We start from the raw sequence: 16,658 nt of genomic DNA, 5'->3' as shown, positions 1-16,658 counted from the left end.
GCACACATTTGTTCTCACAAAAACATTGTCCTTAATGTCCAGGATGAGGTGGCCATCTAGCTGAATAAAAATATTTTGTGGCTTTTCATGGGATTTTCCATATCAGCTGACATTTCTAGTTGTAATGGGGTCTCTTGAAAAATGTCTTTAAACTTTTATAGTTGTTACCTCTAATAATTATTTTCTGTTTAGAAACTGGAAGTTAGAAATCAGCACTTATTTCAGTCAATGAGCCACATTCAGCTCTTTTCAGCTCAATTACTTATTAGACCAAGTCCTATTGAAAACAATTGCAATAATTAATGGATTGAAAAATAGACTTATCTTGAAGGCAGAATAAAAATGCAAGAGAAAGAAAGTACAATTTCAACAATTTAATCCTCAAAAGAAAAGCCTGAGGTAGTACTTAAAAATTACCCCAAATACTGTTCAGTTGAGATTTGTATTATTTTGTTTTTCTAATGATTATATGCCTCAATAATGTATTATTAAGAGAGGTTATGAAATCATGTCCCTGGGTTAATTTTGATATTAAGAAAGAAAACTATATTATGGGAACAGTTAATATAGATGTCTAGAGGTTCTATACATCTTTGAAAACTTCTTTCCCAATCTTGTTCCCAATCCTTCCCATAAACACCTTATATTCTGAGCAACCACTAATACTAATTCTCCCTGAAAGATCCTGCCCTTTCTATCTGTTGTGCTTTTTAACATTTTGTTTTGCTTACAATATTCCCATTGAATAACTTGCTCTATGGAAATGCATTTCTGCTTCAGGGTATCTCAGAAATCACCTCAGCCATAAAGTCTGAACTATAGTACTAGAAGTGATCTTTTCTCCACTTGATACTCAAACACTTTGTTACTGTCTTATAATTATTATTTTCTGCATTGTGTAATGATTATTGATGTGTCTATTTTTTCTCAACTATAAGTATCCCAATAGCAGGCTCTTCATCTTGGGGTCTTTGTGAAGGGTATATTACCCTTTGGGGTGAGGAAAAGCCATTCTGGGAAGCTCAAAATACATTTGTTAAATGGAAGATTCTAGTGGATCCCCGCTCTCACAGAGACTATTCTTTCTGCAAAGCCACAAAGAGCTTAATGTTGACCTATCACACACAAGAATCTAACATTAATATGTCATCATAAATTACAACTTGGTATTTCTTATTCCTTTACAGGATTCCTGTTCTACAATCTTACAAAGAAAAATCAGTTCCTAAGTTATTTGTAGTAAGCATAAGGAAAGCTATTTTCCTAAAGGGTTGATTCCTAATCATGCAAACATTACTTATATTACTCACAATTTCCAAGTAATAAAATACAGGGTTCTCTTTTTTCCATACCAAATGAGGTGATTTGTCAAATTATATGTTGAACTCAAAAGCTGACAGATAAATTATCCGTAGTTTGCATAGTCAAACAAAAGCAGAAAAAATCCTGCCATAAAAATAATAGGTCAGGATTTATTGGACACTTCAGTAATGTTATTAGTAACTGAAATGATGAAAAAATATTCAAGACTTATATGTTTGATTTCTGCATGTAGCTTTTGAATTGTATATTAGGTTTAATTATTTATATTACTTGATAACTTCTAGCTGGCTCTATAAATTAGGCATTGTTCTAGAACGTTACATGTGTTGATTCAGTGAATTTACACAAAATCCTTTTGAAGTTGATACTGTTGCTGTATTTTTACAGATGCGGAAACTCAGACACAGAAAGATTAAGTAACTTTTCTAGTCACAGATATAGCATAGTTTTCCGTTGGTGTCCAAGGTTCCAGGGCCCCCTGCAAATAACAAAATGTGAAGATTTTCAAGTTCCTTACATAAAATAGGATAGTATTTTCAGTTACATGGCACAAAGAACTTTGTGGCTAGGCACACTGATATACTTTAAATCACATCTAAATTACTGATAATAAATAGCAATGCAAATACTATGTAAATAATTGTTATACTGCATTGTTTCAGGAATAATAACAAGGAAAATCTTACAATACAGTTGCAATTTTTAAAAATTTTTTTCTCTTTGTATTTGTTTGAATCCATGAGAAGTGCAAATACTGAGGATGAACTGCAGATAGAAGAGCCAAGATTTGAACACAGTCTGGCTGGGTTCTTAACCACAACACTGTGATGAATTCTTTAGAGAATGGGTTTCTCCAGATCTCTACAAACTATAGAATTCCAAAAGAGTGTGTGATAAACACTGGGATTAAATGGATGATGATGATGATGATGGTGATGAATATGATGATGGTGATTTTCAGGTTCAATTAATGTGTGTGTGTGTGTGTGTGTGTGTGTGTGTGTGTAAATGATAGTATACTATAAATATACAAGGCAGTATTAAGAAGAGAATTAATTTCATGGCAATCTGGTGATCAGTAAACTGCATAGAAAGAGCATCTGCCCACACCTTTCCTACTCCTTACATGACGCTTGACAACCACCAAGCTGGTTGTGAGGTGAGACTCACCAAGAGTTTTGTGTCCGGAAATCAATATGGAGAGTAATGCTTCGGACCTCCATAGCTGAACAATTAATGAATTCTGACCTTTGAAGCCAGAGGCTATTCTGTGATGGACCTCAATTCATCTATTGGTTTGGGAGGCAAAACCATTGATTAAGGCTGAGTTAACATGTAAAGTGTCTGACTTGTTCTTGAAAATGTTTGTAGTTTCTCAGGTAACTGAGGAACAATGAGTTCTGTACCCAATAGTTCTCTGTGATTTGAATGAAGCAATTGGGCTTACTTTTGCAAGGCAAACCTCAATGGATAAAAATGCTGTAGGACTTTATCAAATGCAAAGAAGATGCTAACTCTTATTTGAAATTTGTTATATTTTCTATGAATTGGTACTTAAGAACACAGATATCCTTATCTTGGTTCTGTCTTTCACTGAAATATTTAACTTATACTCTATTTTAGTTTTCAAGCTTTGACTAAAATAAAAGAAAGATAATAAATATGAATCGTTGTCCACTTTAAAGTGTAGCTTGATGAATTTTATAATATAAAGAGAAAAATATGCTCTGAGGATGATTCAGCCCAAATTCTCTCTCATTATGATTCATTTAAAAGTTATGTGTTGCCACTGTACTTTAAGTAATATGGATTATAGAACTTTTCTTCATATAAGTACTTTGATATATGTTGGATAATAAATTTTCTAAAAGCATAAATTCACCCCTGGTTTTCCCTTAGCTTTAGGGAATGTGGTCAAATAAGCCTTCAAAACAATGGAATCTACTTTAAACCCCTTTATAAAAGATTCATGCCTTGTTTATTATTTCAGTAATGCTTTATTCTAGTAATTTCTCATAACAAATAGCACAATTCTAGAACATAGTAAGTACCAATAAGATTATGTTAAATGCTACAGAAGTTTCTAAAATTTTTAACTGGTCAAAATACTTTTAATGAATTCTTAATGTTTCATCTCTTTTTCTTCATTCCATCTTCTGTGTCACTAATGCATGTTTCTGAAGAGGAGAGCAAATCTTGTCACTCATCCAATAGCCTTCCTTCCCATCAGAGTGATATTAATCATGTTCCCACTTCTTGTCTTTATCTAATTTTCTTATGCTCTCTATCAGTTATCTTAAGCCTCTCCATAACCTAGATGCTCTAGAATGCTTTAAGTTTTGATTAAATGCCTTTCCTCTCTTACTGGTTTTAATTTTATACAACTGTTCTTTCCTTGCAGGTTTCATCAATCAAACTAGACTATACAGATGCCTGGTTTTAGTCATTTCAAAATAATTTATGCCCTATAATAATAAAGTATTTAAGGGACAATAAAAAGGGATGGAATCTTTATATGTTATTTTAAAGCTATATTTGATAAGATAACATTCTTTTCTTGCAGATAGGGTATCACTATGTTTCCCACGTTGGCCTCAAACTATGAGATTCTAGTACTGTTGAATCCATGTTTCCAGAAATTATCATAATGAGAAGTATCCTGCAAGGACTGAAATAATTTCTCAAAATCTGTTAGCTATAGAAGACTGAGCTTCTGGTAGCCTACAAAATCAGCCACCAATCCCTTCCCGACTGTCATTCTCATCTTTGCTATACAAAATGGTGTATCTTCCCATTAAAATTTTTGTTAGCTACTGTGATAAAAGCTAAGATTTGAAAAATGCTTGTAATTAGGATTTGGTATTCCTCACTACTTTCGTCCTTGTCTCTGCCACCATGTAAGGAAATGCAGTCCAGTAGAGATCGCTACCTAGCAACAGGGAATCATTTAGCTGACTTGGCTGACGCAGGAATGAGAGCACTAAAGACCTACAAGGTGTCCCAGATAAGGTCACTCACTTAATTAATTACATCACAAAATTTTACAATTCTTTGTTAAGTAGTAAAAGCTTACTGATACATGTCCAATGTCATTTCATACACAAAAGTATCCCTAATTAATCAGAAAGGTAAACTATAAAAAAGAACAGTCATATAAATGGTATACACCAAAATTTTTAATGCCTATATTGTCTTTTGCTATAAATGAAAGTTTTAGTACAAACTGGTTCTTGTGTTTCAACTGAGAAAGAATAGCTTTCTGTATTCCTAATTTCTAAGGTTCTCTGATGTTCAACTTTCCCCCCTCTGAGTTAACACATAATTGCTAGAGCTTGGAATTGCAAACAAATTCTAATCATTATAATTAATGATAAATTAGAAATACTTTAAAATCAATGAGATTATGAGTTGATAAGCCATATTACAGGAATACATATAGAACAAAATTACTTTCCTGTAGTATGCACAAAATGAACACAAAAATCATGCATTAAATTATTGGCTGCCACTTAACTGTATAATTCTTTTTATAAACACATTTCATTTTCTTACTTTTTGGAAAGAAATTATAACTTTGAGAATAATTTCCTTTAGCTCTAGTTAGACTGGGAAATCTCTTAGCAATCTTCTATGGCTAGCAGATTTGGAGAAATTATTTCAGTCTATGCAGAACAGCTCTCATTATGATAATTTCTAGAAAGATGGATTCAATCATGAGTTATCCTTCCTTAGTCCAAGAAGTAATCTTAAGAGGGAAGAAAACCTGACAAGTACTCATAATTTCACCTACTGTATGAATAAGTGAAATTTTGAATCCTTCATTTGGTAACCAAACTCTGGAAATCTAAAAATAACCTCACAATACCCAAGATAGTTTGCTAACATTCTGATATTTCATGATCACTAACAAGAACTATTTTAGACAGAGTCAGACTGTTAACACTTCTTGATATTCTGACACTGATCACTTTTTAAAAGATAAACATGAATATGGTTATTCACAAGACAGCCACATGTACAGTCAATCTGTAATTTTACTTCCAATTTCTTCAATAGTCTTTATGTTTCTGAGATAAGCATAATCATTTTTTTTCATAATGAAATGGGAGCAGGGGAACAGATTATCAGTGATGAGACTGAAAAGTCACAAATTTAATAGAATCTGGGAAATAGGTTTGGATGTGAATAAGATAGAAGAATATAGGGAAGAATACAATAGGATAATGTACCATCATGTTTATTTATTTATTTACTAAAAATGAGAAGACTTCTCAGAAGCCAAATATGACTACAGAGAAGAAACAGAGGCAGAGAGATATAAATAAAATTATATACTGACTTTATTATCTTTACTAAACTATTCTCAATAATGCATGCCTGTAATCCTAGTGGCTTGGAAGGCTGAGGCAAGAGGATCAGGAATTCAAAGCCACCCTCAGCAAAAAAAAACAAACAAACAAACAAAAAAAAACTAGGTGCCAAGCAACTCAGTAAGATCATTTCTCTAAATAAAATATAAATAGATCTGGGGATGGGACTCAGTGGTCAAGTGCTCCTGAGTTCAATCCCCAGTACCACAAAAAAAAAAAAAAATACAGGTCCTTTCCAAAAGTGATGAACGGTCTTACATTACTACAACCAAATTTCAAAGTTTATATTCCTTGTTTTTATACTGTAGATTTAATAGGTTAAATGTATGCTAATTACTTGTAAATTTCTCTAAGACATCTAATAGCTTATTTTCAGAAAAATACCAACTTAATTTTTATGTATTATATCTGGACCATAATAACATTAGAATCTTTAGTTCTAAAGGAAAACTATTCCTTGGTTCAAATTCCCCTTTCAGCTACCATTCTCATTCTCCATCCCTACTTATCTCAGTTTTCATCTCAAAACCATTTTTAGGTTTTTACTCTCTGTTTAAATGGTAACTTTTCAGTCTTTCAAGCATCACCTTCTCAGTCTTTGAGATTCATGAACGTAAAGACTATTATTTTTTAGGGGTTATATCTTCAGTGCCAAAACCAGAATCTGGTACAAGGTAATTATTAAAATATCGGATGGATGAGTGAGTAAACAAATATATTGTTGAGTGCTTATTTTAGCCATTAAAACTTTCCCCCAATTCTTCTATGCACCAATGTCTAGTGCTTTCTCCACAACTCAAGCAAGACTGATCATCTATAAAGCAACAAGATCATCCATAAAATACATATAATCAATATAAATGCTTATCTACTTTTCCAGCTGGACAGCAATTTCTGCAAATTTCTTTACCATGCATCTTCAACATTCAAGAAACTGTTAGTAAGTACTCAGTAAATTTTTACTTAAGAATACAAGTAAGCTAAGATTTAATTTATGTATATATCTATTGATTTATTTATTTTGGGTGATGGTGGAGATGGAACCTAGAGCAGTACACATGCTAAGCATACGCTCTACCACTCAACTACATCCCTAAGATTTTATTTTTTAATAAAAGTTTGAACACTTATTTTGCCCCCTTTGATTTCATTAACACATAAGTATCTGAGCTGGAAGAGTTTATATTTGTTATTAATTTACTGAATTAGTATACAATATAATAACTACCAAGATTTCTGTCTAGATCTCTAAAACATCCACTGGCAATGGAAATTTGCTATATGAAATGAATGTATGAACACTATATTCCAAACAACACAGTGCTGTCTAGACATGTGAGTAGTTAACTGAAAAGTAATTTGGGCTTAGCCACTGGAGGTCACTCCTAAGGTGCCCTGGAAAGGGAGACAGCACGTAGTGTGTGTATCTGTGCACATCTGTGCCTGGAAAATGTCTACACATTCAAAGATGTGAAGTAGGTGTTGTTGTTGTTGTTTGTTTTTCTTTTTTGGGGGGGAGTTGTTTTGGTTGCTCTCAGAGAATTTTTTCTATTGGCTTTTGCAGATACCAGAAGTGAGTTTTAATAACTCTAAAAGCCTGGGCATACTAAGATATGTGGGTTCATGTGGGAAGAGTTGCATATGTGGGAGACAGAAACACAGAAAGAGTGAGGGAAAGTGGATATTGGAGTACACAGAAGAGTCCAAAAGAAAGAAAGAAGAAGAAGAAGAAGAAGTATCCAAATAAAGTTCAAAAGAAGCAATATTGTCTAATGAATGAAGTTCACAAAATGGATCATGCCAATTTGGCTTACTATAAGAATGTAAATGATGAGAGGACTGATTGTAAGAGTTGTAAAGCATTTTCTGCATATTTGACAAAAATGTACAAAACTGTACAAATATTTCTTTTAAAATAGGTAGCATCAACTTATAACAAGGCTAATCTAAAGTATTAAGGTTTGTAGTGAAATATTGAAGGGAGATTGTTCTCTAAGCATGCATTTGAAACTCCTTTTCAGATGAACTGCAATGAAGGAATATAAGTTTATCTATAGAATGAGCAGGGTAAATGTAATTTTAAAAATTGAGACTAAAACCTAAATTTTTCTAAGCAAATATGAATAAGTTTCTTTTCTTGCCTTTGGAAATTAAAAAGAACATTTAGAACTCCATATAATCATAAAATTTATGTGTTTTGAAAAGGATAGAAGAAACTTTGGATGCAAAGAAGAAACTTCTATATTTGATGTAGTAATGAGTAAGTAAAACAAAGCAATGATGACAGTTCACCTCTTCTGTCTTTTAAGATATTACCTTAAAACACCCAGTTTCTTGTGTAAAATATTGCTATATCCTATTTTCTTCACTGATGTTAATTAAAAGTAGAGAAGAGTAACCACAAAAGTTTCAGCAAAGCAGATCATTTTCAAATTGAGAAGGCAGAATGGGCTTTAAGAATCTAATGTTCTTTTTTAAAAAAATTTTTTTAGTTGTAGATGGACAAAATACCTTTATTTTATTTATTTATTTTTATGTGGTGCTGAGGATCGAACCCAGTGCCTCACACGTGCCAGGCAAGCGCTCTGCCACTGAGCCACAACATCAGCCCCTAAGAATCTAATGCTCTGCTGAGCAGTGTGGTACAGCTGTAATTCCAGTGGCTCAGGAGGCTGAGATAGAAGGAGGATTGCAGATTGAAAGCCAGCCTCAAATACAAAATAGGGCTAGGGATGTGGCTCAGTGGTTGAATGTCCCTTAGTTCAATTCCCAATATACTCCCCCCTCCCCAGGGAAAGAATCTAATGTTCCAAGTATTTGGTCCCAATAATTAGTTTTGAAAATATGAAGAAACCTAAGGTAGGCTAGATACTAAAAGCATTACTGCTAATTATTTGGATTTAATAAATAAATTGTATCCTTTTAATATATGTGACTTGAGAAAGAGGATATATAGAAAGATAAGTAACGTAATATGACTATCCTATAGAGGTATCTAACTTCAAAATTGTTTTTGATTTCCCCTTACATTTTGACACCTCAAAAAAATTTAAATAGCAAAATTTATATAAGAAACTACAGATGTTTTAATTTTTAAGATTCTTGTTTTCTATTATTTTAATGGTATAACACCTATATGTGAAATTAAGATTGGTATAACTACTATACTATTTTAAATAACAGTGCAAATACTAACACAAACACATTTATTCCAAGTAACATATACCTGAGTATATCTTAAGAAAGAGTGCTGTTGCATATCAAACAGACATATAGCTTAAGTTAGTTAAACTATACAATGTCTGACTATCAGAGGTCTTTTAATAACATATCACAATAAATATGAATTAAAGTTAATTATAGTGCTATCTGAGTTCCCAAAGACTCACTGAATTAAATGAAATATGATAGGGTACTTAGTTTTCAAAATGTTACTGTCCTTAAAAACCTCTCTTCTAATAAAATGATAAATATTGAATTAATGTTTAAAAATATGGCCCAGAAGTTTCAAGTATTTACATAAAATTCTGTGAAGATGCCACTTTTTAAATTATTTAAACACATTTGTCATCGATTCTATATTTTTTTTCAAAGTACTGACAAAAACATAGACTACAAATTTAAGATGTTGCAATTTTTGGTAGTTGGGTTAAAATATAACACCAATATTCTATTCTATTCATATTGTCATAGTAGGAATATTTATAGCTAAATTTTCCTTCAGAAATATATACTCTGAAAGAATACCTTTTTCATTTTGGTTCTAAAAATCAAGTGTATATATTTGAAGATGGGGTCAAAGTGGTTACAAATTTTTATTTCTGTGGCACTTTGTCAAATCTTTTAAAATACCGTGAGTTAATGAAAACCTTAAAGAAGATTTATTTTTGAAGTGAATTAAATGAACAAAGTACCTTTCAGCAATAATTTAATTAACTCTTACAGATACAGTCAGACCAATGTTAAAATCTCAAAATGAAAGAAAAATACATTTAAGAAATAAAGTACATGAAAACCCAATAACTAGATAACTAGTGACCAAATATGGTAAATTAATGGTCCTATTTAATTGTTCTACCTTTATTTAACTGACAGTTAATGGGCTCTTACTATGCATAAGTTAGTATTAGAGGTAATCATTAATAACACAAATTGATTACTGACTAAAAATAGTAATGCTTATCTTCTTCAAAACCATTTTCCAAAAGCTATTAAAATACCCAAGTTTTCCAAGGACCGTTATAGTTAACAGATCTTTATGAAAACATATGGTTTCCTTCTATAGAACAGATATAGTCAATTTTGTACTCTTCTTTGTACAGATGTAAAAAATATAATTGTTTTTCAGACTTAATTATAATATTACCTTTAATCAGAGTAGAAAATCCCTGTACAAGTTTACGGAGTATCAAATTGTTTTAAAGTACACCATTTCCCTAATGGAGAGCTATTTAGAAATTCTAAAAGTTACCCTAAATCCATAACTATACATATCAATGAAATAATGCACAGATTAAAATAAAACTTCATTTTGAAATGCAATCAGTGACTCTAATCAATTTTTTCAAAGCAAAGTTTTTGAAAAGATCATGAAGAGTATTGCAGTTGGAATACTGTCCTGTTTAAATTCTTAGAAATATAATGTGTATTTATATTCTAAGAAAAGTAATTATTTAGAACAGCTACAAAGTACAGGTACATATTAATAGGGCCTAAGAAACATACTTTCTTTTTCAACTAACTTAACTTGGAAAAATTAACTTGAAAATTATTTGTTAAATTTGAGAATAAAAAGTTAAGTTAACTTTTGAGATATAAGGATTGTGTTATATTCAATTATTATTTATAGTGTCTTGAATTATAGTATGAATCACCAAAAATATAAGAAAAAATTTACTTTAGAATGCCACTAATGGAAATATAATTTAATTTAACTGGAAATGATAAAGTTGAGAGTCCTACAGATAAGTAAATCACACTGCAGTCTAACACATAATCTTCATAACACACCAGCCAAATTTGTCAGTCATTCATGAAAACTAAGAGGATAACTACTGAAATGCTTAAATCTTGCACTTACCAACCTCCACAACACTAGAACAGTTGGGATCTGTGAAGCCATCTGGACACTCGCAGGAATAGGAGTCATCAGCCAACCCTGACAAACAGATGCCTCCATTCTCACATGGATTGGGATCACAGATATCACCTGAGGAAAAAGGAACAGAGATTGACTTTTTGTGTTTCAGGAAGAATGAGGGGTTGGCATTGAAACACACACACACACCACACTGATGTTCCTTGGCAAAGTCACTTTAGTATTTGAATTTGCATATAATGTCTGTAAAATCAATTTGAAACTGTGTGCTTTTAAGACAAATGGTATGTAACAGAGGAAAAATTACACCACAAAAAAAATTATTGCATCTGCAAGTTATTAATTCAGTTTGGGATTACTTCATTTTTTGTTAAAGAAATATTGTTTAATTCATTTTAAAAAGCTTAACATGAATATGTTGGGTAGACTGGATTCAGAATTAACTATAACAAGTACCTTCTTTGCATTCATACACTCAGCTCCTTAACTCTGTAACTCCTTGCACCAAAGGGGTATAATTTATTTCTGGATACTGAGAAGCTGGACTTGTCCGTATGATCTGCTCTGGCTAGATCTTAACAGAGATTTGAAAAAGCACATGAAAGTTCCCACATCCTCTTTTGGAACCTCACCCTTGTCATGGGTACCCATTCATGTTAGCTTTCTTGAAAGAAGTGATAGAAACAGAAGAATAAGACAGAAATTGCTATAGAGAAATTAATTACATAATAAGAAATACCTAATATATATAGCCATGGCTTTGGTAGGTTGTAGATGGGATCTGGAATAACAGTCAGGAATGAGCACAGATCTAGAAAAAGTAATTACCAAAGTCACATAGTAAGAAGTAATTGGTAATGGTGTCACCTAATGTAACCTGGGGAATAGAAAATATACCCAGTGAACTTTTGTGTATGAGTAATGAGATTTCTAGGTAGACTGTTAAAATATCACACTTCTTATTACTTGCATGCAATGTGGTACAATAAGAAAGAGAGAGGCTAAATAAAAAGTCAGTTTGAAAAGAAAGAGAAGGAATATAGAGGAACCATGACTTGTGCCAGAAAATACAACTATTTCTCATCTCTAGCCTCTCAAACTAGTAAATGACCAAATGTAAAACTTTTCCAGTTGAAGTTGGAGTTGGAAGGATAATCTCTACTAAATAAAAGTGCATCTAGAGCTAGGTGCAGTGGTACACACCTGTAATCTCAATGACATAGAAGGCTGAGGCAGGCAGGAGGATCGCAAGTCCAAAGCCAGCCTCAGTAATTTAGTGAGGCCCTAAGCAATTTAGTGAGACAAACATCTCAAATTTTAAAAACAAGTAAATGAATAAAATAAAAAGGACTATGATGTGGCTCAGTGGTAAAAAGTGCTTTGGGGGCTCAATCCCCAGTACCAAAAACAAACAAAAAGCTATCTAGAAATCTTAAGGATTATTCCTGAGCTTCCTGGCACACCTAACATAGAACTGAGTAAGTTTGGAATGAAAAACCAGTTTTCAGACAGAATCATAGGTGTGCTTTACTGCAAAAGGTTCTTAAATCATATTCCTAGAAGCCCCTTCAGTTTTGAAAGGTACTCCATAGGTGCAAGTACCACCTCCTGTACTCAAAGAGAATGGGGCTTTTCAAAATTCACAAAAGCATTTGGGCCCTAACGTCATGCTAATATATATTTCTTAGGAACTGTATTCCCTCAGAAGAGCTTTCCCAACCAAAAGTCACTTCAATTTTCTTCAGATTAACCACATTAAAATTTTAGAAAAAAGTAAAAATGGGAGTTGAAACTTTTGTCAAAATTATAAAGCATTTTATTAGCTACAATAAGATAATCAACAAAAATAGTATATTAGCACTAGTGCAGATATTAGAAAATAATAATAAATGAGGAGTAAATGAGCAAGTAAAATGATAGTGTTTGGGAATGTCAAGGTATTTACTATGGTTGGGACATGGAGTGTTTGCCTGGGAATGACTGAAAAAGTGTACATATCTCTGATCAGGGAAGATTAAAAATTATGTTGTAATTTATGAGGAGTCAATTAATGTTTTGGCTTGGTGAGATCAATTTGTGAAAACGACTTCAGCAGTATTTCACAGAGTACATTCTGAATGGGAAAGTTGGTGACTAATGAAGATATTTCCATAGGCTTTCTATCTGTTTATATGTGTAGCTAGCTATCTAGCCACTTGACTATCCTTCCATTAGGCTATCCCTCTGTTCTCTGAGTATCTACTGAAGTAAGTACTGAACATATCAAACTAATGAGAGCCTTCACCCTGGAGAAGTACAGAGCATAGTAGGGGAGAGTGAAAAATGCAGAAACAATTACAATTATAGCACAGAGTCATAAGACCTGTGTTTATTATAGATGACTGAATGAGGGATCAATAGACACTTCAAAAGGGATTCACTACTGTGAGGTGAGGAAAATAAGGAGAAGGTACATGCTCAACATGCAGGCAAAGGGAATAATATATTCAAAGAAAAAAAAATCACAGCCAATTCCAGGAACTTCACATAGACTGATACAGCTACGGCAGAGATGTGTACGAGGGACAGACAGTGATGAAGTAAGAATAAGATAATACACAAAAGGATTTGTATGTAGTGTCAGAATTGTTGGCATTTATCTCTAAGTGATGAAAAATCACAAAAGGACATTAGGCATGGGAAAGGACAGCACTCCATCTATGTTGAGGAATGATCCCTCAGATGGCAGCACTGTGTTGGAATAGATGAAGGAAGCAAAGCTGATGACCAAAGAACAAAGCATTAAGCTTTTGAAGTAGTCCCAGCAAAAAAATTATGAGCATTGTCTTGACTCAACTTAAAGGTGACTATGGAGAGTGAAAGCAATAGTGGCATCATTTTTAAAGTATTTTTTAGTTGTAGATGAACACAATATCTTTACTTTATTAATATTTATGTGGTGCTGAGGATCAAACCCAGTGCCTCACACGTAAGGGGCAAGTGCTCTACAACTGAGCTACAACCCCAGCCCCTAGGGGCATCATTTAATCTCAAATACAGCTAATAAATGCTAGGTAGTGAAACAAAAAATGAAAATCACTGCCTACCGGTTAAGTAACAAACCTAAACACACAGGTATCATTGTTGAGATATTTTTGGTAAAGTTCCCATCATTTATATGTAATATCATGCCAGTCTAACTTTGATGTAAGCAGCACAGCTTTACAGTTAGACTGACAGCACTTCCCTCACTAACTCCCAATAGCACATGACGATGAGCATTAACCCCCCAAACATTTTTTCAGTGTCAGTCATAATCCTATATATTTTCCACATTTCCATAAAGAGGAGTTCTACATTCCCCAGACCAGTATCTGTTGGTACAGCAATGTCCATGGGGACAAGTCAAGATGTAGATGTTTGTATTGATTTATTTATGCTGACAGAAGCAGTGTCTATGGAAGAAAGACAAAATCCAAACAGTATTCTAGAGGCTTTCTGGCATACCAGATTGTATTAACATATTTATTCAAAATCAAGTAGCTCTGATTGAGATTTCACCCTCTCTTGCAGCCATTTTTTCTGCTCAGTGCACCTACTGGTGTTGGTGTACAGTCCTCAGACACCCAGGCTACGTGAGGCTGACGTTTCTTGTCCCTTTGATTATCCCATCATTCTGGAAATTTTTTTGCTATCTTAAGAAAACTTTCATGGCACCCATCCTGTCCTTTCTAGACAATAATACTCAATCTAGTTAGTCTCCTACCACACATGCGTGTTAGTTATATGATGCTTTTGCGGTCAGAATGAGACAGAATGGTTATACTCTTGTCATGTCTTATAGATGCCACCTATTGTTTAGTTGACCTCTTTTTCTCTTTTGTCTTTACACTTTTTTGTTCTTCCTTTTTTCTTATGTCTACTTATTTCTAATACAATATAAGACTTGTGAACATTCATTTTTAAGAGAAAAATTTATATGCATTTTTATGTACATCTTGATATTTTAGAGATTATGTATACCTTGTGGAATGACTAAATCTAGTTAATTAACATAATCATTACCTCACAGTTACCATTTTGTGGTGAGAACCCTTTATATACACTTTGTTAGAATATTTTAAGAATACAATATATTGTTAGCCAAGTGCAATGGCGTATGCCTATAATCCCAGCAACTTGGGAGGCTGAGACAGGAGGATATCAAGTTTAAGACTAGGTTCAACAGCTTAGAGAGGCACTAAGAAACACAGTAAGACTCTTTTAAAATAAAAAGTTAAAAATAAAAGGCACTGGATATGTGGTTCAGTGGTTTAGTGCCTCTGGGTTCAATCCCTGATACAAAAAAGAAAACAAACAAGCAAAAAGCCAATATATTGTTAACTGTAGTAACCATGCTCTTTCTTATCTCCATCACTAATATTTATATAGTATCTTTTTCAAAGGGAGAAAAGAGATGATAGATTTGTCCAAAATGATCTTGTGTCCAAATTGAGAAGGGGATTGAAGGAGGACAAGAAATATAGTGCTTACCTACATGACAAGATGTGTAACAAGTAATACATCTTTATGAGGATGTATAACAGGTTCAGTTTTAAAGAGTATTATATTTGAAAAGCCTATAGGATACCTAAAATAAAATATACAATAAAGCTATTGAATATGCACATGTAGAATTGGAGACATTTTGCTTCAACATAAATTAAGTATGAATGTTAACACCAAATGTCCAGTGGGAGTTTGTAGGAAAGGAAAGGGAGGTCAGGAAGGGAGAGAAAGGGAGAACTTCCGGCACAGCAACCAATATGTGAAGAAAAGAAGGAAATTAGTTTGGGGCCCTTTCCTCTTCAACATAAATGTTCAGTTTATATCAAGGCCTGCCTGAGATTAAGGAAGGCCCCACAAGTAATGGTATTAAATGGTTAACGGCTGCATAAAACAACATTTTTGGCTCTGGACAAAGTAGAGAATAGACAATAGCAGCTCACAAAATATACCCAGGGTAATGGTAGGTTCTGCTTGGAATCGGTTTCTCTATACCCAGTTAATAAAAGCATCCCTGTGCCAGTTGGGTTGTCCGGAGAGTAAAAGCTAAAATGAAGTTAAGAGTGTAAAACGTTTATAAGAGGTGATGACTGTGAACGATAAAATAATAAGGAAGCCAATATGGGCAGGAAAAGTCTCCATCTGTGACACAGATCTGCCACCTCTGAGAAGAAATAAAGAAAAAGGGACAGGAGTGATAGAAACAGGATTGAACAGGAAGAGCCTCCGTCCACAAGACAGACTTGACAAAGTCTTAGCCAATTCAGCAGGAAGCTCCAGCGCAAAAGTTCTCTTTAGAGGAATCCCAAGAGGTCTGGAATAGCCAGGCAGGTGCCCTCTTACCACATACAATAATTGGCTGGAAGCAGTCCCAGCAGAGACTCTCAAGTTCAAGTGAGATTCCGAAAGTTCTGCACAAGAAGACTATCAGTTCTCTCAATTGCTGGTAACTTTTCAGCATGTTTTCACTTAAAGGGAAGTTGGAGTAGTGCACCTCCGTGTAACATCATGCCCTTCACTCTAAAAGCTGTCCTGTTTCCAGTAAGTGATGTAATTTTATGTCTTAACCTGTTATTTTCTGTACAGTCATTATCCCAGTGGGTGACACAGATGTAGGTTGATACCTTCAGAGAAAACAAGCTCTCCCTGGCTGGAATTTGATGTTCAATTAAAATACACTGTAGGGACTTCTGATTCCCTGTAATTCAAATAATCTAAGGTATTATCAGCTCAGGAAAGAAATCCTGATTAAAATGCAATAAACTCCTGGACTTTAAATCAATGATTTTCTCTATTGGTTTATTTCTTCATAGGTGTGTTGGTAGAGTCTTAAAACTACAATG

The 16,658-nt window shown here is 33.5% G+C and overlaps 1 protein-coding gene across 1 annotated transcript in view; it reads right to left on the bottom strand.

Annotated features, from left to right (window-relative positions):
- LOC143390091 (EGF-like repeat and discoidin I-like domain-containing protein 3) overlaps positions 1 to 11,432 on the bottom strand; it is a 132,848-nt gene extending 121,416 nt beyond the window's left edge. Inside the window, exons 1-2 of the mRNA XM_076842689.1 lie at positions 11,424 to 11,432; positions 10,774 to 10,927 (exon numbers count right to left, since the gene is read on the bottom strand). Of these exons, the coding sequence (XP_076698804.1) occupies positions 10,774 to 10,927; positions 11,424 to 11,432 (163 nt within the window). The remainder of the gene's footprint in view (positions 1 to 10,773; positions 10,928 to 11,423) is intronic.
- Between the last annotated feature and the right edge of the window lie 5,226 nt (positions 11,433 to 16,658).

The sequence above is a fragment of the Callospermophilus lateralis genome, unplaced genomic scaffold, assembly GCF_048772815.1.
Source record: "Callospermophilus lateralis isolate mCalLat2 unplaced genomic scaffold, mCalLat2.hap1 Scaffold_89, whole genome shotgun sequence".
In the NCBI taxonomy this organism is placed as follows: Eukaryota; Metazoa; Chordata; class Mammalia; order Rodentia; family Sciuridae; genus Callospermophilus; species Callospermophilus lateralis.
Note: the sequence above shows the minus strand (reverse complement) of the source record. Positions and strands in the feature narration are given on the sequence as shown.